The sequence below is a fragment of the Camelina sativa genome, chromosome 10 (assembly GCF_000633955.1).
Source record: "Camelina sativa cultivar DH55 chromosome 10, Cs, whole genome shotgun sequence".
NCBI classification, from domain to species: Eukaryota; Viridiplantae; Streptophyta; class Magnoliopsida; order Brassicales; family Brassicaceae; genus Camelina; species Camelina sativa.
The window spans coordinates 17,051,205-17,075,984 of record NC_025694.1 but is presented as its reverse complement, the minus strand read 5'-3'; the positions used below and the strand labels follow the sequence as shown (position 1 = coordinate 17,075,984).

Here is a 24,780-nt window from a genome sequence, read left to right as displayed (position 1 = left end):
AAATATCGAGGTGAATTTTGGATCACGATCTGAGACGATATTGGCTGGCACTCCATGCAGTCTTAAGATCTCATCAATATACTTCTCTGCCAAAATAGGTGCTTGGTCTGTACTCTTCACTGAAACTAAGTGGACGACTTTTGTTAAACGATCGACCACTACCCATACTGAGTCGTTGATTCTTCCTGGCCTTGTTGGTAGTCCGGTGATGAAATCCATCGAGATAGACTCCCACTTCTATGTTGGTATGGGCAAGTTACGAAGTAATCCTGCTGGCACTCGGTGCTCCACTTTGCTACTGCTCGCTTCAATCCGGGCCAGTGGTAATATCTGCGCACATCTTTGTACATCTTGGTGCTTCCTGGGTGAATACTCAAAGCTGAGCTGTGGGCTGCTTTGAGGATCTCCTGTGTCAGTCCAATCCGGTCAGGTACGGTGATTCTTCCGTTAAGAAGTAAGGTACCATCATCTGCTAAGTGGTAACCACTAGCATTCGGCCCGTCTAAACTTCTAAATTCTTCGACAATTTTCTTCAGGTTCTCCTCCTTGGGCTGCTCTTTGCGAATTCGTTGAACTAGACTTGCTTGAGTAACGGCTTGTATACCCAATGGTTCACTGGTTTCTCCTTTTAAAGCTAATAGCCTTACCTTCTTCAATTCGTCGGCTAGGGACTCTACGTCTCTTTCGACATCAACTTCTGCCTTCCGGCGGCTTAGTGCATCTGCCACCACATTTGCTTTACCTGGGTGGTACTGGATCTTCAAATCGTAATCGGCAATGAACTCCATCCATCTTCGCTGGCACAAATTAAGATCTGGCTGCGTGAACAAGTACTTAAGGCTTTGGTGATCCGTAAATACCTGAACTTTTTCTCCATACAGATATGATCTCATTATCCTTACCGCGAACACCACGACTGCCATTTTTAGGTCATGCATGGGGTAATTCTCTTTGTGCTTCCGTAATTGTCTTGAGGCATAGGCAATTACTTTGTCTCCTTGCATCAGGACACATCCAACTCCAATTCTTGATGCATCAGTGTACACGACGTACAACTGATTTGGCTCTGGCAATGCTAAGACTGGTGTTGTAGTCAGCGCTTCCTTCAACTTCTCAAAAGCTTCTTCTACTTCTTCACTCCAAATGAATGGTACTCCTTTACCGGTGAGTCGCGTTAAGGGTTTGGGAATGGATGAAAACCCCTTTACGAACTTCCGATAATAGCCTGCGAGGCCTAAGAAACTTCGGACCTCTATCACAGACGTTGGCCTTGGCCAAACCTAGATCGCAGCAATCTTCTCTGGGTCGGCGGACACTCCTTGCTCGGAAACTCGGTGTCCTAAGAATCCAATCTCCCTTTGCCAAAATTTGCACTTGCTGAACTTGGCGAACAGCTTCTTCTCCCTCAGTCGTTCGAACACCTTCCTCAAATGCTTTTCATGTTCTTCGGCACTCCGTGAGTAAATAAGGATGTCATCGATGAATATTATCACGAATCGATCCAAATAGTCATGAAATACTTCGTTCATGAGTTGCATGAATGCTGCTGGCGCGTTGGTAAGTCCAAACGGCATCACTACGAACTCGAACTGACCATACCTTGTACGAAAGGCAGTCTTCATTACATCAGGTTCTGAGATTGAAATTTGATGATAGCCGGAGGCTAAATCAATCTTTGAAAACCAGCTTGCTCCTCTGAGTTGATCTAGCAGCTCGTCAATCCGTGGCAACGGATACTTGTCCTTGATGGTTATGTTATTGATACCTCGGTAATCAATACACAGACGCATACTTCCATCTTTCTTCTTGACAAATAGCACTGGGGCTCCGCATGGCGATGAACTTGGTCGAATGAATCCTTTTTCTAGCAAGTCCTCTAGCTGAGTCTTGAGTTCAGCTAACTCGGCTGGTGCCATGCGATACGGTGCTTTAGCAATCGGGGTAGCTCCGGGCTCGAGATTTATGGTAAAAGGATGGCTTCTTGGTGGAGGCAATCCTTCTAACGGCCTGAATACATCTTCATAGTCCTTGACTATTGTGATGTCCTCAACTTCCAGGTCTTCCTTGTCATCTCCTCCAGTGGCGGTAAGAGTGACAAGGTAAACAGTCCCTTCTTCAAAAGAATTTCTAATTCTTATTGACGATGCGAAATAAGCCTTTGAGCTTGGGCTTATTCCGTAGAAAACTAGAGGTGTCCTTCCTCTATTTTCCATTATGACTCTGCTCCTGCTCAGTCAATATGTGCTTGGTGTTCCGATAACCAATCCATTCCAAGTATGACATCAAATCTCTCCATCGACATCAAATCTCTCCTCTTGCAAGACTATCAACACTTCCTTGAGCATTCTTCTGGTCTTGAGCGGCGGTTGATTCCCAGGGTGAAAACGTTGATATCCACTTCCTCCTCTTCACACAAATTTCCGAACTTATCGGCCACTTTGGGAGTCACAAAACTATTGGACGTTCCCGAATCGAACAATACATGAGTGGGGTTACCACCAACTAGTAATGTTCCTAAATGCATAACAAATAATAAAATGCAATGCAAAAAACTAAACACGCAATCACACAACACACAATCAATCATAAGAGAATTAGAACCCAATCAAACCTGTTATCGGACCTTTCGCAGGCTTAGGAGGTTTGGGTGGCTCTAATCCTAAGGCATAAACATTAGCTGGGGTCGCTTGCTTCTTTGTCGGGGGTTCCTTCACTTGATGCATTGGCTGGGCACAGTTCACATTTTGGGCGTTCAGTTTGGTCGGCTTCGATGGACATGAGGTCGCGTAGTGTCCATTTTCTCCACAGTAGAAACACACGATTGATGCCAAATTGGAACCTCTGACTTCAGATAGTGTTGGACAAGCTCGGGCAAAATTTCCAAGTTGGTCACACGTATAACGTCCTCTTGGATCGAAGTTGGTCGTCATACGTCCTCCTTTGTTAACAGTCATGTTGACTTTACCACGGTTCGCGTTTAGGTTTCGTCCAGCTATTTGGTTAACCTTCTGAAAATTCACTGCTCTTGCTTGCTGCACTGGCTCCTTCTTTTTCTCTAGGGCCATGACTTCTTTCTCCAGCTATATTCCTTCTTCGACATTCACAGCTCTCTCCTCCAGTTCAGCGACACTTCGGTATGTCACTGCTTGCAGTCTCCCTTTTATCTCTGGTCGTAGTCCATAAAGTAATCTACGTGCCATAGCTTCTTCGTCGTCATTTCCCTTGTAAAGATACCTCCGAAGTCGGGCAAAGATCTGGCCATAGGCTCGGACACTCATCTCTCCTTGCTCTAGTCGCAGGAATTGATTCTCCAATCGATTGCGGGACTCTGGTGGAAAGTACTTCTGTTTGAACTCCCTCTTGAAAATATCTCAGGTTATTGGCAGGTAATGGTAGCGCGGAATTACGCTATCCCACCATGTGCGTGCATCTTCCTCCAGAAAGTTGGTTGCAATCGCTCTCCTGTACTCATCCGGACATCTTGACGTTTCGAAATTCATCTCCAACTCCCTTAGCCACTTGCCGGCTAACACCGTGTTCTGCTCTCCTTTGAACTTGCGGACTCCTAGGTTTCTCATCATCAGGACTAGCCTCATAAACCATGACGATGGCGTCTCGGCCGGCTGGCTTCCTTGGTTCTGTTGCTGCTGCTGCTGCTGGATCATGTGGTTAAGGAGATCCTGTATCATCCTTAGCATCCGCTGGGTCTCGGGCACCCTCTGCTCATTCGGGTTTCCTTCACGGCCTTGGTCTTCTCTTGGCATGTTCTGATTCGGGTTGGCAGCGAATTGTGCAACTGGCGAATACTCTTGACTTGGTGGATACATGTTCCCAGGTGTGCTAAACCGGGTGTAACTTGTTGGTGAGTACCTCGGCGTCGTGCTAGGAACTTCCCATCCAGGCATGTACAGATTTGGCGCAAACATGCTTGGAAACGACTCATCTCGTGGTTCATCTCCAAAATGCAGACCCCATTCCTCCGGACCAAACTGTTGACTTGAACCCCTCTCTGGATCCGGCGTGAAGTGCATCGATCTAGACCTCTCAGATTCTTGACCAGACAATAAGGGTTACCTAATCTCATCCCCCTATCCTAAAGTGATGAACGTACCGGATTATCCTAAGTGTCTAATTGCGACAATTTTGACTCGATAAAACGTTTGAAAACACGAGTCCTACTAGCATTATAACCATGCTCTGATACCACCGTTGTAACGCCCCCGAACCGTCCTATGGCCGAGTAGGCCCAGAACGTCCCAGAACACCACTTTGAGAACATCCACTAACGATCTGGCCGAGGTTCAAGAACAAATTAGGACCCTTAGCCAGTCCATCGGTGGGGTTCTCGACCGACTGGGACGTCATTTAGGCTTTGCAACCCTTGTGACATTCCAGGCGTTGAGACGACTTGGACAAAGTCTATATCAGGTAATACTCGTACGAATAAATAAAACCAAATGTAATATAATATAAAGGGTTTATTACAAAATAAGTACCAAAAGATTATAAGTTTCGTATATAGGGCCTAGTGTCAAAAGTTCGCTTACATAATAAAACATACTTGATTTTACAAAAAGACACACAAATCTACTCCGACGGCCTAACGTTCACCACGCTCTCTAGTTCCCACTAAGGTTTACCTGCAAGACAAATATTTATCATAAGTAATCTAAGATTACTTAGTGAGTATCAGGGTTCCTGCAAAATCATAATAAATCCCCAACCCTAAAACCCCAAAATAACAATCAATCAATCAAGCAAGCAATCTATTAACAAGCAAGCCTAATCTAACAACATGCAAGTCTAAGCTATTGACATGCAAGGCTAAAACTATGAACATGCAATCTAAACTATCAACATGCAAGGCTAACTATCAACATGCAAGACTAATCTATGAACATGCAAGCTAGCAAACAACCTATCAATCAATCAGAGATAGCATGCGGAAGATAATGAGCTAAAAAGCAATTAAATCTAGCAAGCAAGCAATCAATAATAAGCTGTTAAAATTGAATAGAAGAAATATTTTAAACAAGTTTTAATTCTTAATCTTTGGGCGCCGGTATGCTTCCTTTTTCTTTTCAACACCCTCTTGAACACCCGCTTTGCAACCACAAAGGCATGCAAACGGAACATCACATAGAGCCACACTGTCGTGTAGACAGCTTCAGCCAGGGTAGCGAGCCCAGTAACCTCCGAGCTCTTCATACCAACCCTACAACTCAACGACATGGGTTACATTATCGCGGCCGCATGCTGGTACGGAATAGTCTAGGGAAAGCCATACCAAATCTTACTACGCTAGCCGGACTTTGTCGCGGACTAAACGCATTAAGACCTGAACAAATTGATACTTGAGTTTTTATGGTTTTTAAGCACATAATTTTACAAGTACCATACTAAGTTACCACCTCCGATACTAGAACATTTCGAACTAGTAAAGAGTGTAACCTCACAGCACATGCATTTAAACAAGAAATCAAGCAAAGGAAATCAAGTAAATGCAACTATATGCTCAATGCAAACCGTGTACTAGATGGAAGCCATAAGACTCCATCTAGTTTGGTGATATGTGCCTGAACTCACAGATAACCGGCGAACTCTTGGTGGAGTGGACGGATCTCTCGGTGACGTTCCTCTCTCGGTGGCACTTCGGATCTGCTCTCTTCTTGCGATCGATTTCCTTCTCGATGCAACTCTTGAAGGTGGTCGATAGCCTTGTCTTGCACTTCTTCTTTTTCTTCTTCTTCTTCTCTCTTTTCTTTCTTTCTCTCTTTTCTCTCCTTTCTCTTCTCTCTTTTCTTTCCTTTTTCTTCTCTTTAATGGTGAGCGAAAATGAGAAGGGAGGGGGTTCTTATATAGAGAGTTTGGGCGGTGGAATGGAACAATGCATGTCCCCCAATTCCTTGTTTCGATTCGTCCTTTTAGCAAACTTAGCGAGCAAGTTAGAAATCTTTTAGAAAAGATTCTTGTCCCCAAATTTTCTGGTGCATGTCTCCTCATTGGGCGAGATATAGGTAAGGAATGATGATGTCCTACACCTTTATTTGCATGTGAGACTATTGGCCAACTCCAAAGGTGGACAATGATTATGTCTCACTTCCTTTTCAACCATGGAATGATTACTTTGCATGCAATCTCATTGGTCAGTTTTGTGAAGACATAATGATTATGTCTCTTCAATTTGCATGAATTCCTATTGGTCAATTTAGGATTCTTGTCTGGTCATGTCGCTACGCTGCGGTGCAGTCAACGTTTCTTGTCACGGCACGGTCTGTACTGCGGCGGGTCACAGACGTCTCTGCGGTACGTCTCGGCTCTTCGGTACGTGGTGCGTCCGCGGTACATGGTACATGGTACATGGTACAATACATGGTACATGGTACATGGTACATGGTACATGGTACATGGTACATGGTCCATCGGCCATCTCTCAGTCCGTTCAGAATTTCTCGGACATTTCTTCAGCAATTCTTCTTCTCCTTTCCTTGCCTTCTTTTCTTGGCATTTCCACGTCTTTTGGCCAGGGATTTTTATTTTAAAATTTATCCCTTGGCGAGGGTCATTACAGCAGTGATCAAGATAAGGATGTCAGCCCAAATGAGAATTCACATCTAGCCCGCAATTTTGACATGGATATGCGGTTATCTAGCTTAGAGGCTAATGTAGAAGCAGTTAAAACAGATATGGCAATGCTGAAAGAAGCTGTGATGATGCTCAAGGATGACATGAAGGTGGTAAAGGAATGTGCAGCATCAATGAAAGCTTCAACACATGTGATTCTAAGGGGTATTGGCATTGATCCCATAACTCACAAATGGATCACACCCTCACGTTCTCTTGCCATGGTTAGTGAATCAGTCCCTACTTCCACTCCTCTACAACCTCAGAACAATAATAATGAGGAATGATATGATTATGTGACATATGACTTGACTTATTTTTTGGTATTTTGGATTAAAATCATGTCTCTATGTTTTTTGTAAACCAAAAATATTTGAATTATGTTTATGTTCAGTCCTAATTATTGGTTAAGCTTTATAATTTTTATGTTGTTTTCATACAAAGCTATAATTTTTGATAATTTTGATCTGCTCATTATGAACAAAAAAAAAATCTGCTCATTTAAAAAATTTTATACGGAAAACACACAACACAAATTGTGGCTTACGTACCAGTAACCACGAAAAAGCTACGATTAAATTCATGGCTCATTATCAAATTACCCATGGACTAACCACGAAATACATTGCGGCTAAGTCAACCACGGAAACCCACGATTATTTTTGTTGCTACAAGAACCACGGAAAACCACGACAACGTCCGTTACAAAGTCAACCACGGAAACCCACGATTCTTGTGGTGGCTATAGGAACCACATAAAACCACGACAACTCCCGTCACTACTTACCCACGAACAAGGTTGTGGCTAGTATGTGGTTAAATAGCCACGAATGTGCTCATCGTAAATCGTCGCTAATGTAGCCACAAAAAGCTACGGATTCTCACAGCCACGACGCTATAGCCACGAAATGTATCTGTAGCAATTCGTGGCTAATAAGTCTTATAGCTACGTATTATAGGTTACAGCCACGAAATTTTCCGTGTCTATACCACTTTTTTTAGTAGTGTTTTGAATGATGATTGGTGGGACAAAGTCACTTATATTATCGATTCACAAGACCTATCTATGATATGATTAGATATTGAGATACCGATATGCCATGCCTTCACTTTGTATATGAGGTGTGGGATTTCATGATTGAGAAAGTGAAATTTGAGATATACAAGAAAGAAGAAGGACTTCAAGGATATGAATATAGCCTCTTCTATGATGTTGTTTATGATATCTTGGTGGCTCGTTGGGCAAAGAATAACACTCCTCTACATTGTTTAGCTCACTCTCTAAATCCAAGGTATGTGATTTTAAAATAATTGTTCTTTTCTTGTTACCTTGCCACATGTTATATAAATATAACACATTTTTGTATTTCCTAGATTTTATACTAAGCTTGGCTACTTGAAGATGAAACAAGAATTAGTCCTCATAAAGATGCAAAAATCTCAACTGAGAGGATAAAATGCTTCCAGAGATTGTTTCCTAGTAGTGATGATCATAATAAAGTGATGAATGAGTATGCATTATTCTCCACGAAGAGTGGTCCTTTTCAGGATTTGATATGCATTTTGGAGATGGAGAATATGAAACCTATGAATTAGTGGGTAAACTTTGGTGCTCAAACTCCTCTCCTCCAGACTTTGGCTTTTAAACTTTTTGGAAAACGTAGCTCTTCTTCTTTTGCTGAACACAATTGGAGTACTTACTCGTTTATCCACTCACTCAAAAGAAACAGATTAGATACAAGTCATGCTGAAGACTTGGTTTACATCCACAACAATTTGAAAAGACCAAGCAGTGGGATGTTGGTGGAGATGAAAGTAATATTCAAGCTGAAGCGGCGATTATGGAATTATCAAACCTTTCATTAGATGATCCGGATTTTGAAAATCAGTTCCTCAATAATTAGTTTATAATTGTTATTTAAAACTATTTTCTTCTATGTTGAGACTTATCCATATCCATATCCATATCTACTAATTTTTAAAACTATTGAAGTACCCATGCCGTATCCATATCTACTAATTTTTACTTTGTCATTTTTTGTCCCCGTTTCCAGTTCCCGTACTTGTTTTAGTGCAACATAGACGATCATACCTGTTTGTCTCCTTCCTTTTTTTTGATTCAATCTTGTCTCCTTCGTCTTCTTCTTTCTTGCATGGATCTAGGTTTTTGATTTTTTGGGTTTTGGATAGAAGATGAAGCAAATAGAAGTTTCACTATAATATGAATTTTTAAAGTGAAGACTTTGTTGAAAGTGAGATATCGTGGAGGCATAGTGGGACGAAGCAGTTAAAGACAGATAGTTTTTTCGATTGTTTCAAAATCTTTGTTTGTGATTTAATCCTTTTTTTCTTTTTTTTTCTCTACGATCATTTTTTATTTTAGATATTTAAAAAAAAAATTAGGTTTTGCTGACATGTCAAGTTATTATTGGTACAGTGGCATGTGTTTTAATAAAGGATTCCAAAACAAATAATATTTTAAATTATATTTAAAAACTGCTTCTAATTTATTTGACCGTGATCCAAATCTATATTATTATTTTTGAAGTACATTAGAAAATCTATTCTTTTAGTTATATTTACTTGCATGAAAGGTCTTTAGAAAAAAAAATATTGAAATTTTATAAAGCTTCCATAAAATCTCTACCTAATTCAAACATAAATATATGATTCTCCTTTCACTTTTATTTGATATTATATTTAAATTATTTTTAATTATTATGTAATACATTATTTGATAAATTTTGTGAATTTTTCTACATATGATTCAAATTTTTTTTAAAGGGCATATATTACTCAATCGATTAATAAAAAAATGTGTATACAAATATCCCACATCGTTTGGAAAAATATGTCAAGGATTTAGAGTCATACTATAAAAGAAACCAAAATGATTTCGAAATACGAATTAGTAAAGAGCTTGATTTATCAAACATTTAAATTTAGAAATTTTATTTGGTATATATACTCTGGTTCTTTATTTTTAAGAATTTAAATTCTTAAAAAGTTAAAATGACAATAATTCGGTGATATACTTGTAAAACATCATTTCATTAGTTAATTAACAATATTATTATTAGAGTAATAAATATATCTAATTAAGTTGATTAAATTAATATTGTGTAAAAATCAAATGGTCTCGCGGTATCCTGCATATTAAAACATAAAATTAGTAATCCAAATACAATTATATAATCTTAATCTTAAACATTAAAGAAAACAAACAAATTTAACAAATAAAATACAATTTAAAATTTCAATTTGTTACTCATTAATAATTTATCCTGCAATGTACCGCGAATTAAAATCTATTGTTGTTGGTGTAATATGTGAGTCAATCCTGGGTAGACCAGTGCAAAGTGCAAACCACTTTTATAGGAAAGAAAAGTCGAAACAATGTTGAAAAAGTTTCGAAAGAGAATTCCACTAGAATTTGAATTTCATCGCTAAAAAAAAAATTAGAAATGTATTCCACTAAAATTTGAAAAAAAAAAAATATACTCGTAATGTATAGTATATTTTTATAAATTTGGGATGTAATTAAAGCTGATTCGTGAGTAGGTGGACGCATTAAAGTTTTAAATGTCATCAATGATAACTTATCATCACTCAAAATACCCAAAAATAAATCTTATGACAAGTGTTTTTACCCCACGTAGACTTTTGATCATATTTCGTTTCGTCATAATCTCAGACATCTAAAAAGGATTGGAAAGATAGAAGTTTTTAAAAAATTCCCTACAAGTACTTTAAATCACAATAACAAACGATAAAAAAAAACACAAACACTAATAGTCTAATACATATATATGTTTCTTTTCTCCTACTATACATAAACCTCAAAAGCAGTAGTCATCATCATCAAAACAAGCAATGTCTAGGGATGAATCATGATTTGTGGAGAAAGATATAATGTAGTTTCTAACTCAAATGAAAATAAATAAAACAATACAAACTCTTTGAACTATACCAAGTGCCAACACGGGTTAAGGCTTAGGATGCTTAGTAGAATTAGCAGATTTTCTCTTGAGGACAATGACCCAAGTAACAGCTTCCAAGAGTAAAGTAATGCCTCCTAAGGTCGCAATCACAGCAATGTAAGCCGTCTTGTAAGTATGCTTTGGGTTTAAGATGCTAAGACCTTTGAAAACATTGATGATTCCAAGGATGAGGATAGAGTATCCAACTCCGTGGTGGTAAATATTCCAAACGAATCTAAACTTGTGGTCCTTCCTTGGCCGCAACAGCATCGCAAACATCTTTAAACACGCGCAAAAAGACACAAAAGCATAGTTCAACAACAGAACAAAACATATCTTTTCTATTGGCCAACTTGCAATATCCACTAGTATAACAAATAACACTCTAATGCATGGTCCTAATGAGGATTAGCATTGGTTTAATAATTACCTGAAGAGTGGCAATAGAGAAGAGAGCGATGCCTATGTTTCGGTGACTGTTGTACTGAATACCTTTGGATTCGGAACCTAGCTTAAGTCCGGTGGCCCATCCGGCTACACCAATGACGTACGCCGAGAACTGACATGACACGTGGAGGTAAAACCAAGCAGGATCTGCTGATTCAAATATCCTCATGTATCTAGCTATCATGGCTCCAATCGGGAACAGAATTCCCCAACTCACAGCGTTCAATATCNCCCACGTAGACTTTTGATCATATTTCGTTTCGTCATAATCTCAGACATCATCTAAAAAGGATTGGAAAGATAGAAGTTTTTAAAAAAATCCCTACAAGTACTTTGAATCACAATAACAAACGATAAAAAAAAAACACAAACACTAATACATATATGTGTTTCTTTTCTCCTACTATACATAAACCTCAAAAGCAGTAGTCATCATCATCAAAACAAGCAATGTCTAGGGATGAATCATGATTTGTGGAGAAAGATATAATGTAGTTTCTAACTCAAATGAAAATAAATAAAACAATACAAACTCTTTGAACTATACCAAGTGCCAACACGGGTTAAGGCTTAGGATGCTTAGTAGAATTAGCAGATTTTCTCTTGAGGACAATGACCCAAGTAACAGCTTCCAAGAGTAAAGTAATGCCTCCTAAGGTCGCAATCACAGCAATGTAAGCCGTCTTGTAAGTATGCTTTGGGTTTAAGATGCTAAGACCTTTGAAAACATTGATGATTCCAAGGATGAGGATAGAGTATCCAACTCCGTGGTGGTAAATATTCCAAACGAATCTAAACTTGTGGTCCTTCCTTGGCCGCAACAGCATCGCAAACATCTTTAAACACGCGCAAAAAGACACAAAAGCATAGTTCAACAACAGAACAAAACATATCTTTTCTATTGGCCAACTTGCAATATCCACTAGTATAACAAATAACACTCTAATGCATGGTCCTAATGAGGATTAGCATTGGTTTAATAATTACCTGAAGAGTGGCAATAGAGAAGAGAGCGATGCCTATGTTTCGGTGACTGTTGTACTGAATACCTTTGGATTCGGAACCTAGCTTAAGTCCGGTGGCCCATCCGGCTACACCAATGACGTACGCCGAGAACTGACATGACACGTGGAGGTAAAACCAAGCAGGATCTGCTGATTCAAATATCCTCATGTATCTAGCTATCATGGCTCCAATCGGGAACAGAATTCCCCAACTCACAGCGTTCAATATCCCATGGATCTACCAATTCAGATTCAAATCGTTAAGCCAAAGGATCCAAAGTTTTGGAGAGAACGGTTTTAAAAACAAAAAAATGTAATCAAATAAAAACTCACGTTTCTCTTATGAACCTTAGAGTTCCCTTCACCGCCCCCGGAAACAGGGACTGATGGGGTGGCTCCAGTCAGATCGAGCGCTCCCATCGCGTTGAGATTTGGACCGCTGAAATCATGAGGGGCTATCCTTCCATTGGACACTCCAGGTCCGACCTGCCAAACCTGATTAACCTTCCCTTTAGCCGCCAAATCCGCCGGAACCTTCACCTTCGCAAAGATCCGCAAAGCTCCACCGTCTTTAGCCGCCTCCTCGGCCTTAATGTCCCACACTTCAAACGAGAGCTTCGAGGGAACAAGAGAGCTGTATGAGATGATGTTGAGGGTGGTAACGGAGGTGACGCCGGTTTTAGGGTCCTTAGAGGCAACGAGGGCTTGAGATCCAGCCATGCCGGTGGATTTAGGGTTAATAGCCCAAGCGATCCATCCACCAGGCTTTGAAGGTGGAGCAGAGAAAACAACGGAGAGGGTTGTGTTAGATGCGTCATAGGAGTAATGGAGAAAGGCTTTGAGGTCAAGGAGGTCGAGGCAGTGAGGGTAAGATTTGACGCCGGAAAATGTCTGTGACGAACAAGAAGATGATGACTGTGACACAGCCGGTGAGAGTAGCAAAGCCCAGAAGACAAAGGAAAGAGAGATTCTAAGGTAAGAAGACGCCATGATGATGAGATGAGTTGTAGTAACCGTTAAGTATTGGTCGGAGGAGATAAAATAGGTGAAACGGTGTGTGATAATTATAGCTTGTATCTAAATCTACGATACACACGTGGTTTCAGTTAATTAAGATTTGTATATTTTTTTCTTTTTTTTTATTTTGAAGGTNATTTGTGATTTTTTTTTTTGGGAAAAAAAAAAAAAAAAAAAAAAAACAGCACAACGAACTTTGTTGTTGTTGTTGTCTGATTCTGGAAGATCGTGAAACAGAACATAATCAGATTAGTGGACCGTTATTATGTTTGACCTAAAACTAAGTATCTAAAAGTATTTTTGGCCTTCGATTTTTATATATTTATAGGGTATTTTATATACTTTTTATAAAAAGAATTACAATCAGGGCCGGTTCTTAAATTTTGGTAGCGTAAAGCATATTTTCTATGTTAAATTTAATAAATAAAAAAAATCATTAAAATAATAAAATATAATTAAACAATATTTTTAAAAGTTATTAAAAACTTGAACAATGTAAAACAATCTAAAAAAACTTTTCTAACTTTCTTTGCAGCAAATTCATTGATTAGCTTCTTATACTCGAGTTCTTCGATCATATCTCTCTCGATAGACATCATTGCTAATTCATTCAACTTGTCTTGTGACATTGTAGATCGTAGATAATTCTTTATCAGTTTCAGCTTTGAAAAACTTCTCTCTGCAGAAGCAACTGAAATTGGAATTGTCCACAATATATTGTAAGCAATCCATCTATTTGGATAGCAACCCTCCATCTTTTTTAAGAAATCCAACACCTCTATAGCCCTTTTCATCTCCTTTGGTAAAACTTCTTTTAGAAGTTTAAGCTCTAAGAATAAATCTTTTCCATCCACATCAGAATGTTCACCATGCGTTAAAAATGCTTCTTACTTAACACAAGATTCCAACAACCCATCATCACTAGCTGATGTCAACTTCTTTCAATCAAATAAAAATCCAAAAATCTGCTTGTACCTTTCAAATTGTTCAAATCGTGTCTCAACAGAAACAATCGTTTGATCCATGATATTTAGAAAATAATTGTCTCTAAAGCCTTCTTCACGTTGTAAAACCGTACCTTCATCAATGTCTTGAACATCTTCATCAAAATGTCTTCTCCTTTTTCTGGAACAGTTCGACTTTACATAAAATTCAGGTTCATTCTCCATTTCATTTGCGATCCATGTAGCTTCAACTTTCACTCACTCAAAACCAGTTTATCTATAATCTTTCAAGAAGGAAACAAGCCCTTTCAGTTGAAAAATAGCAGTATAAATATCCATGTTCTCTGATTGAAGGAGCTTGCTTACAATGTTAAAATAAAATAAGGCATCTCTTACAAAAAAATCAAAACCTCCAATTCCATGTACTTCACTCTCTGCAAGAGATTCAGCTTCGCTTCTGGGTGAGGTTGTTGAGGTATCTACACATCGAATAAGAAGAGTCAATTTCTCTTTACGACTAACATCAAGAGTACAATCGAGAATAACCGCAAAATACTTTGCTTCTAGAATCTTGTTGATGAACTGGTTGATCTTAAGTTGAAAATTAATGTTGAATGTGCAAGCATCTCAATGAACACATTCTGAATTTTATAACTAAAGTAATGACATTGACTTTCACCTTGTTTAAACTGACGAAAATGCTCTTTCATTACTGGATCAAATTTCGCAAACCCCTCAATCATTCCCAAAAAGTTTCCGTTCTTCGGATCACCAATATTCTCATTCTCTCCGTGGAATGTTGTGTTTCTAGTGGCAAGAGTTTCAACTACTGCAACTATTCTAAGCAACACATCTCTCCAATGTTATCTCTCCCTGTTAATTTCTTCCTCCAACTGTTTATCAATGGTTATCTTCTTTTGCAGTCTTGTTATTAGCTATGTCCACCTAGTCATACATAAAATATGTCCATGACCAGTTTCATGAATTCGTAACCGCAACGAACTATTTCTCCAATCATTTTAGCCGATACTTGCCAATAGAGGAGGAATTTTTTCATGACTAAACAATTTACAACACAAACAAAAGGTAAGATCTTTTGATTTTGAGTAAATTAATTGTTGCCTATCATGTTGTTCTCCATTGCTCATTTTTCTTGTATAAGATGAATGAGAAAAGCACTTACCAATTTTATTTTTCGGAAATAGATAACTATTTGGTGGTTTAGCCGGAGGACCATTTTTCACTAATAAATCTCTCTCATTTTGTCTAATCTTTGCCCAGTTTCCTGGATCATATCCACATACTCCTGTTGATCTTCTTGGGTGTCTGTCGAATCTTTATTCACATGTTGCTCCATGTTTACATCCATATTAACACTTCCATGTGGCTCTTCAGTGTGCAACTCTTTCTCAACATCATCAACATCTTCAAAACCAGGATTTTCATCTTTAACAACTTCATCATTAATCCGGGATTTTTTCGATACAGTGACATACTTCAACATGTCATTAGTTTGAGACTTAGTTGATTCTTCTCCTCTTTTTTTCTTTTGTCTTTTTTTCATGTCCATGGGCATGTGTTCTGAAACTAACCGAAGGCATAATCACAAACAAAACATATACTTATAATCATGAAATAGTTTAAATTATTGAAACTAAAATAGAAACATAAGATTATTGATGTAAACAGAACGAGACGAACATGATTTTGCAATCCCTAATTCCCAAATACATTTATTATTTTTAAATCATAACCTTTGATTTGATAATAATTCAAAACAGTTGATAATATAGTATTATTATAATAAAATAAGGATTAAAGTTAAGGAGGAGAAAAAACAAAAGCTTATCATGTTACCTATCAGCAGCAATAATCGATGTTCTTGTGTAAAATTTTTAATTTTTGTTTCGTTTGAAGAACTTTAATATTTTAATATCTAATATAATCTAATATTTGGAGATTTTCTTGTTAAAAACAGGAATTATACAAAATTAATTAAATTTTTTTGACAATTCTTACCAAAAAAAAAGAAGAAAACAAAAATGTAAGCAAACGAAAAAAAGAAAACTGTAAAAAGGGAAAAAAACGTAATAAAAAAAGGTGCAGAGTAGAAGATTCAAACCAATGACAAGCTACTTAATTGCATGACACATAGCCAGCTGACCTACGTAATTACTTGAAGATGTGGCCCAAAAAATTTTCCTATATTGTATGGCCTAAAGCAAATGCTTCGGCTGCTTTATGTATGGGCCGGGCCTGATTACAATGCACATTATTATTTTAAAAGGTGTTCATTCTAAATAAATAAATAAAGAGAAATACTCTAAGATAACACATTTAATGTCATGTTATCGTAACCTCCTTCGATACACTTCTTCTTGACTTTTCCTTCCAAACTTAGCACACATGATTAAATTTTCCAAAATTAGCATTTGTAATTATTAGGATAATTTATTATTTTATACAATTATTATTATATCTGGGTTTTTTTCATGTGCCTTTGTCCTCAACAATTTCCAGAAGAAACTCACCATACTCCTCCGCTTTTGCCGACTCTATCATTGACCGGAGTACTTCTTCTTCGTCGTAACAGTCTCCTTAACCTCCGATGTCGTAATGATTTGCTTGTTCGAACCATCATCGTTTCCCACCACTTTGTTGTCAAAGGAGGTAACGATAACGACAGAAGAAGAAGTCAAGAAGAAGTATATCGAAACTTTGACAGCTCAATTTGGAAAAATGATGGACGAAAGCTTAGTATAGAGAAAAAGCTGAACGCAACGGTGAATTGAGTTGCAGCGATGTAACACAAATTGGATTTGGGTCTTAGTTCGCTTAACTTAGAATTGGATCTGCTTTCAGACATTTAGGAAGACATTCACGAACTATCATTTAATCCTTCCTAAATAATTTTGTTTTTATGAAAGCCATCATGAATTTTAAGAGAGAAAATGATTGTGGAAAATATAAGCTAATGCTTATATTCTCAAGAGTTCGACAATTTTCATAGTTTCTCAGAAAAAATGATGAGTTTGACAACTTTCAGAGACATACAAAAATCAAACCCAAAGTTAGCCACATAGATGTTCATTCTTATATTTAGGAAGACGTTCATGAACTTCAAGAACATCTTCCTAAACACTTTGGAATCCTTCATAAACTCATAAAAATATGTATTTAAATCTCTGTATTTATCTTTTATCCCAATGTATCACAAATTACACCATTAGAATTAGTAATATATGATATATTACTCCATTAGTAAGGGGTAATGTATCACAAATGTCTGCTTCTTTTTTCTCAATGAAAACCTTCTTGAAATTTGATAATTCCTTCCTTATTTTCAAAGAATCATTCCTAAATTTGAATCAATGTTTCCACAATCTCTTGTAAGCGGTTATGAAGTTTTTTCATAAAAGTCATTATAAAGTTTTGATGTTAGGAAATTCAAAGTTTTTCATAAAGGTCATCATAAAGTTCAAAGAGACCTTCATAAATTTTATAGAATCTTTCCCGAATTTCATACATTCCTTCCTTAATTTCATAAAATCCTTCTTGAAATTCAATCACAGTAAAATTAAAGTGCTAACAAAAACATGTGACACTGTTATGATGTAGAAACATCATACAAGTACCAAAAACAATGTAAAAATGTTTCTCAAACAACATTGACATCTAAACAACATATAAAGTAAAACTAGATAAAGGAACATACTCCTATTAAATGTCAACACACTCCTAAAGAATATCTAAAGTATACATGCATATTGCGTACACCACGTAGCTTCGAGAAATCTTCAATCCCTAATTCCTGCAATAAAAAATGAAAACATGGAATATGTTTCAGGAAAGTATTTCTGAACTTTCAACAATGCTTCCTGAACTTTCAACAATGCTTCCTGAATTTTCAACAAACATAAAAATTACAACTGAAAATCATACACACATAAAGCCAACACAAAATCATCTCAAGTTCTGGTTTGTTTATGTCCTCAAATACTAGCCTAACTAATTGATAAGAATATGGTGATTTAGGTTTTTTAGGGATTTAGAAAAGTTAAAATCACATACATATAAAAGTTACAATGCTTAAAATTTCTACAATAGAAGAAGAAAAGCAAGTGAAAATGGATATAAAGCTTCCATTACGAAGACCAGATGATGACCAGTGACACGAAGACCAGATGATGAACAGTGACACGAATACCAGATGATGAACAGTGACACGAAGACGAAGAAGATGATCAGGGAAGAAGAAGAATCATGAATCCAAAACGCGAACGAGATACCACCGTTGATTAACCGACGATGATACACTGGCCGACGATGACTCACCTCCGATTCAGATCTGATTGGGTTTGCCGGTGGTACATTGTTTGCATTTGGTTTTGGAATCAACGGAGAGGGAGGAGTGAGAGAGAACACGGTCGCTACAATTTCACTATTTTGTTCAGATGTGAGATAATAGATTATTGTTTTAATATACGGATATTTTATTTTTAATGATATACAAATTAGTGCTAAATTTGGAATATTTAAGAGTGTGTGCTAATTTTGGAACAAAAACTGAAATGTGTACTATTTTTGAGAATTACCCATAAATAAATTCTAATTCACATTATTTTTTTCTGAGTAACTAGCATGTTTTAAAGTGTGAATGCATGTTTTGAGATAGTATTAAATCTTAGTTGCTCCAAAAAAAGAGCATTAAATCATTTATTTCCAAAATTATCTTGATTCTCTATCATATGTATCTAAAGATGGAGTATTATTTTTAATAACATAAAATATGCCAAATGTTGACTAAAATTTCAGAGAACTCTCTGATTGTAATTAATTGTCATTGGTTGCTAACTTTATTCAGGCACCTATCGTTTTGAAAGATTGGCATATCCTCTTGCATCTCCTTTGCGGTATCATTGAATCGCTAGCTATATTCATTATACACAAAGAAAGTTAAGGTCTTAAAGTTTTGTGTGAAGCTTTAAACATAACATCTATTTTTATATTTTTAAATACAAGTAAAGACGGCAGAAGCTCTAGAATCTTTCAAGATAGTTTAGCTTTTCTTTCCACGCAGGTTTGACCCATGGACCAAACAAATAAAGCCAACAATTAATGATCAAATTTTTTGGAGCATGCGGTTGAAAGCAGGGCTGGTCCTTGAATTTTGGTGGCCTAAAGCATATTTTCTATGTCAAATCTAATAAACAAAAAAAATCATTAAAATACTAAAATATAATTAAACAATATTTTAAAAAGTTATTAAAAACTTGAACAATGTAAAACAATCTAAAAAAAACTTTTCTAACCTTCATCGCAACAAATTCATTCATTAGCTTCTCATACTCGAGTTCTTCGATCATATCTCTCTCGATAGACATCATTGCTAATTCATTCAACTTGTCTTGTGACATTGTAGATCGTAGATAATTCTTTATCAGCTTCAGCTTTGAAAAACTTCTCTCTGCAGAAGCAACTGAAACTGGAATTGTCCACAATATATGGTAAGCAATCCATCTATTTGGATAGCAACCCTCCATCTTTTTTAAGAAATCCAACACCTCTATAGCCCTTTTCATCTCCTTTGGTAAAACTTCTTTTAGAAGTTTAAGCTCTAAGAATAAATCTTTTCCATCCACATCAGAATGTTCACCATGCGTTAAAAATGCTTCTTACTTAACACAAGATTCCAACAACCCATCATCACTAGCTGATGTCAACTTCTTTAAATCAAATAAAAATCCAAAAATCTGCTCATACCTTTCAAATTGTTCAAATCGTGTCTCAACAGAAACAATCGTTTGATCCATGATGTTTAGAAAATAATTGTCTCTAAAGCCTTCTTCACCTTGTAAAACCGTACCTTCATCAATGTCTTGAACATATTCATCAAAATGTCTTCTCCTTTTTCTGGAACATTTCGGCTTTACATAAAATTCAGATTCATTCTCCATTTCATTTGCAATCCATGTAGCTTCAACTTTCGCTCACTCAAAACCAGTTTATCTATAATCTTTCAAGAAGGAAACAAGCCCTTTCATTTGAAAAATAGCAGTATAAATATCCATGTTCTCTGATTGAAGGAGCTTGCTTACAATGTTAAAATAAAATAGGGCATCTCTTACAAAAAATCAAAACCTCCAATTCCATGTACTTCACTCTCTGCAAGAGATTCAGCTTCGCTTCTATGCATTGGATTATCACTATTTTCAGCCAAATAAAATAGGGCATCTTTTATTTTTGGAGCTTGAAATCTTATAAGTTTCACACTGTCGATCCGACTTTTCCAACGAGTCTGCGACAATGGTTTTAGTCAGATGCCACCAACCATTTCCCTGAATATATCACAGTTCTTAGTTGATGATGAAAACAAACAATAAAGACGTTGAACAATCCCAAAAAATGACACAGCTTTTGTAGATGAGGAAGCCATATCACAAAAAGCTAGATTAAGGCTATGACATCCACATGGAGTATAAGATGCTCTTGGGGTAACTTCAAGCAAGCGGCTTTGCACTCCTTAATAATTTCCTTTCATATTTGCCCCATTGTCATATCTTTGCCCTCTCACATCATGAATTTTCAACTTAAGATCAACCAGTGCCTCTTGCAAGATGTCAAAAAGTCTTTTACCTGATGTATCTTTGACTACTAAGAATGTCAAAAAGAATCTTCAATTCTGGGTGAGGTTGTTGAGGTATCCACACATCGAATAAGAAGAGTCAATTGCTCTTTACGACTAACATCAAGAGTACAATCGAGAATAACCGCAAAATACTTTGCTTCTAGAATCTTGTTGATGAACTGGTTGATCGTAAGTTGAAAATTAATGTTGAATGTGCAAGCATCTCAATGAAATCATTCTGAATTTTATGACTAAGGTAATGACATTGACTTTCACCTTGTTTAAACTGACGAAAATGCTCTTTCATTACTGGATCAAATTTCGCAAACCCCTCAATCATTCCCAAAAAGTTTCCGTTCTTCGGATCACCAATATTCTCATTCTCTCCACGGAATGCTATGTTTCTAGTGGCAAGAGTTTCAACTACTGCAACTATTCTAAGCAACACATCTCTCCAATGTTATCTCTCCCTGTTAATTTCTTCCTCCAACTGTTTATCAATGGTTATCTTCTTTTGCAGTCTTGTTATTAGCTATGTCCACCTAGTCATACATAAAATATGGCCATGACCAGTTTCATGAATTCGTAACCGCGACGAACTATTTCTCCAATCATTATAGCCGATACTTGCCAATAGAGGAGGATTTTTTTCATGACTAAACAATTTACAATACAAACAAAAGGTAAGATCTTTTGATTTTGAGTAAATTAACTGTCGCCTATCATGTTGTTCTCCATTGCTCATTTTTCTTGTATACGATGAATGAGAAAAGCACTTACCAATTTTATCTTTCGGAAATAGATAACTACTTGGTAGTTTAGCCGGAGGACCATTTTTCACTAATAAATCTCTCTCATTTTGTCTAATCTTTGCCCAGTTTCCTAGATCATATCCACATACTCCTGTTGATCTTCTTGGGTGTCTGTCGAATCTTTATTCACATGTTGCTCCATGTTTACATCCATATTAACACTTCCATGTGGCTCGTCAGTGTGCAACTCTTTCTCAACATCATCAACATCTTCAAAACCAGGATTGTCAACAACTTTTTCGTTACAGTGACATACTTGAACATGTCATTAGTTTGAGACTTAGTTGATTCTTCTTCTCTTTTTTTCTTTTGTCTTATTTCATGTCCATGGGCATGTGTTCTGAAACTAATCGGAGGCATAGTCACAAACAAAACATATACTTATAATCATGAAATAGTTTAAATTATTGAAACTAAAATAGAAACATAAGATTATTGATGTAAACAGAACGAGACGAACATGATTTTGCAATCCCTAATTCCCAAATACATTTATTATTTTTAAATCATAACCTTTGATTTGATAATAAGTCACAACAGTTGATAATATGGTATTATTATAATAAAATAAGGATTAAAGTTAAGGAGAAGAAAAAACAAAAGCTTACCCTGATACCCAATAGCAGCAATAATCGATGTTCTTGTGTAAAATTTTTAATTTTTGTTTTGTTTGAAGAATTTGAATATTTTAATATCTAGTATAATCTAATATTTGAAGATTTTCTTGTTAAAAACAGGAATTATACAAAATTAATTAAAAAATTTCGACAATTCTTACAAAAAAAAAAGAAAACAAAAATGTAAGCAAACGAAAAAAGAAAACTGTAAAAGGGGAAAAAAAACGTAATAAAAAAAGGTGCAGAGTAGGAGGTTCAAACCAATGAAAAGCTACTTAATTGCATGACACGTAGCCAGCTGACCTACGTAATCACTTGAAGATGTGGCCCTAAAAATTTTCCTATATTTTATGGCCTAAAGCAAATGCTTTGGCTGCTTTATGGGTGGGTCGGGCCTGGTTATTTTTTATAAATTTAATTTTTATTAGGTCTTATTTTTAATAAATACAATTTTCTGTAAGAAAACATTATATATAGATATAGTCAGTTTAAAAATGAAGTTTTATTAGGTTTTTTATCTAAGAAAGTTATCTCATCTTTTGAGTTGATGGTGAATGAGCACTAGATTAGTGTTAATTAAGCTTATTGTTAATGAGTTTGAAAGTAAAATTTGGTTTAGAAAAACAAATTTAAATTGAGAAATACCCTAAAATAGCACTAATCTAAGTTTTTCTTCCAAACCTAGCACACACTCTCAAATTACTCAAAACTAGCATTTGTGATATAAATAAATGATAAAATTAATTATATCTTTTACATAACTTATCGAATATTAAACTTAAGCTTTTCATACATTCAGGTGAAGCTTTCAAAGCTTACGGCCGGCGAAGCGTCCTACTGGATTAGGATTGGAGGAGGGGGAGCGGTTGTCACCGTTTTCTTCTATGTTGTTGAGACCACCACCGAAGCTTCTCGATGTGAAGGAGGATGTAGAAACGAAGACGTCATGTTGGATGAAGGAGGTAGACAAGAAGTTCAAGCATCTCAAATGCGCTAGCCAATTCCTGAAGAAATTTGATTTCTCCTCCGCTCAGATCCTCGATTCTCGCTTTGATACAGATATCGTTCATGATTCCATCAATCCTTTTGGTCTATAAGTTGCCTCTTAGATTGATTTAGCTGTAAAAGTACCAATTTCATATTTGCATTAGTATTTGAGATTTACCGATTTTTATCATGTTTAAATTTGGAGTATATTGGTTTGATTTTAACTTGCTGAGCTTAGTCAAGTCTTATGAGTGATGGTTTGTACTTTTTGATATTGGAATCTATACATTGAATGAAATGGAAAAACATGGGTAATCTTCATTGTTCATGTCATGAGTTCAGCTATGCCTTTGTAACCTTTGACTTCTCTAAGTTTTTATTATATATGTTTCTAATTTAGATTTGAAATCTTGGTTGATTTCTTCTTAGGTTGTTGTTGCTATGAGGTGTCCTCAAGATTGGAACACAAGGTTCGAGAATATGTGATGTCTCTCTATTTTACCATGTTTAAGCATACTTTTATCTCCTGTTTTGCATTGTTTATTAGCTAGTTGTAGCATTTTCCTGTATTTTAGCTTCATTTTATGCATTAGGATAGAATTTGCATAGCATTTGCATATTTGTGTGTATAAACAGGTATTTTGGAGCTTAAAAGGAAGTAGTGATCAAGGAGAAGACATCCAGTGAAGTAAATCAAGATCAAAGTGGAGTTTAGAAGAGTTTGGGCAGTCACTCGAGCCCATGCTCTACCTGGCACACGATCGACCACAAGTCGAGCACTTGGTCGAGCATTTTGTCAGCCGACTTACTCTTTTGTCCTCTAGCCAACTTGGGCTTTCCCACTTTGCTATAAGTAGGCCTTGTACCTGCATCCACACAGTCAATCCTTTGTAGTCCTTTAGAGTCCTAGTGAAGCAGCTTATAACCTAGTTTTTGCTACTTTTAGCAACTTTATTCTCTTTGCATCATCTTATCTTTTAAACACTTTGTAATCTAGATATCTTTAGATCTGTCGACTATTTGCTTTTACTTCTTTGTATTAAGTTGTTCATCTCATCATTATCTATCTGTTCATGTCTATTTTATCATTTTCTAGGTTTGTGTTCTTCATCATGAGTTGTAGATCTGAGTAGTGGACTAGGATCTTAGAGATGGGATAGGCTGGTAAAGAGATATGTTTATCTAGATTGTTTAAGCTTGACTGTTTACAAATCCCTTATAGATTAGGAGAGTTATTGAAACTGACTTTTTTTGTGGTGTGGTGAATGATGAATGGAATGATGATTTATGAATGAATGGATGTCAGGGTGTTTCAATTCCCCTTATGCAGTTGCAGTATAAGAGGTGTCAATCCTATCTGAGTGATTGTGAACAATTAAGATGTGTATAAGAATCTAAGTCAAGCCAGATGTAAAGGATGTTTGTCACTAACAATCCTATAATGAAAATGCAAAGTGCAGAAAGCAAACTACAAGAACTAAGAACTAAATGCAAATGAAACAGAATGATTATAGTAGCAAGAACAGAAATAGAAACTATGTTAATGAACTAATGCAAGACAAGTAATGAACAGAAAACTAAGTGAACGCAAGAGAAACGAAACAGGAATGAAACAAGAGATAAGACAGGACAACTGCAAAGCAGGAACACAAATTCTGGGGACGAACTCGAGCAGCACTCGACCGAGTGTAGGTCGAGTACAGGGTCGAGCTAGACTAAA

At 36.5% G+C, this 24,780-nt stretch overlaps 3 protein-coding genes across 3 annotated transcripts; all 3 read right to left on the bottom strand.

The window, feature by feature from the left end:
* On the bottom strand, positions 10,395–11,275 carry LOC104719162 (cytochrome b561 and DOMON domain-containing protein At4g12980-like). Its single transcript, XM_010437025.2, has 2 exons — positions 11,035–11,275; positions 10,395–10,883 (listed from the first exon to the last, which is right to left on the bottom strand). Exons 1-2 carry the CDS (start codon positions 11,233–11,235, stop codon positions 10,611–10,613), a joined length of 474 nt encoding a protein of 157 aa, XP_010435327.1. The 5' UTR covers positions 11,236–11,275; the 3' UTR covers positions 10,395–10,610.
* LOC104719161 (cytochrome b561 and DOMON domain-containing protein At4g12980) lies at positions 11,381–13,124 on the bottom strand. Its single transcript, XM_010437023.2, has 3 exons — positions 12,389–13,124; positions 12,039–12,293; positions 11,381–11,887 (listed from the first exon to the last, which is right to left on the bottom strand). The coding sequence occupies exons 1-3, from the start codon at positions 13,043–13,045 to the stop codon at positions 11,615–11,617; spliced, it is 1,185 nt and encodes a 394-aa protein (XP_010435325.1). The 5' UTR covers positions 13,046–13,124; the 3' UTR covers positions 11,381–11,614.
* On the bottom strand, positions 19,411–19,973 carry LOC109126866. Its single transcript, XM_019230752.1, has 2 exons — positions 19,780–19,973; positions 19,411–19,501 (listed from the first exon to the last, which is right to left on the bottom strand). Exons 1-2 carry the CDS (start codon positions 19,971–19,973, stop codon positions 19,411–19,413), a joined length of 285 nt encoding a protein of 94 aa, XP_019086297.1.

What these genes read in the sequence shown, in the direction of transcription:
- LOC104719162 (XM_010437025.2), bottom strand. Translation starts at nt 11,235, where the DNA reads ATGATAGCTAGATACATGAGGATATTTGAATCAGCAGATCCTGCTTGG. An exon ending in TCTCTATTGCCACTCTTCAG is followed by an intron (nt 10,884 to 11,034) that starts GTAATTATTAAA and finishes GCGTGTTTAAAG; the next exon opens with ATGTTTGCGATGCTGTTGCG.
- LOC104719161 (XM_010437023.2), bottom strand. Translation starts at nt 13,045, where the DNA reads ATGGCGTCTTCTTACCTTAGAATCTCTCTTTCCTTTGTCTTCTGGGCT. An exon ending in CTAAGGTTCATAAGAGAAAC is followed by an intron (nt 12,294 to 12,388) that starts GTGAGTTTTTAT and finishes CTGAATTGGTAG; the next exon opens with ATCCATGGGATATTGAACGC. An exon ending in TCTCTATTGCCACTCTTCAG is followed by an intron (nt 11,888 to 12,038) that starts GTAATTATTAAA and finishes GCGTGTTTAAAG; the next exon opens with ATGTTTGCGATGCTGTTGCG.
- LOC109126866 (XM_019230752.1), bottom strand. Translation starts at nt 19,973, where the DNA reads ATGGAGAATGAATCTGAATTTTATGTAAAGCCGAAATGTTCCAGAAAA. An exon ending in CGATTTGAACAATTTGAAAG is followed by an intron (nt 19,502 to 19,779) that starts GTATGAGCAGAT and finishes GGACAATTCCAG; the next exon opens with TTTCAGTTGCTTCTGCAGAG.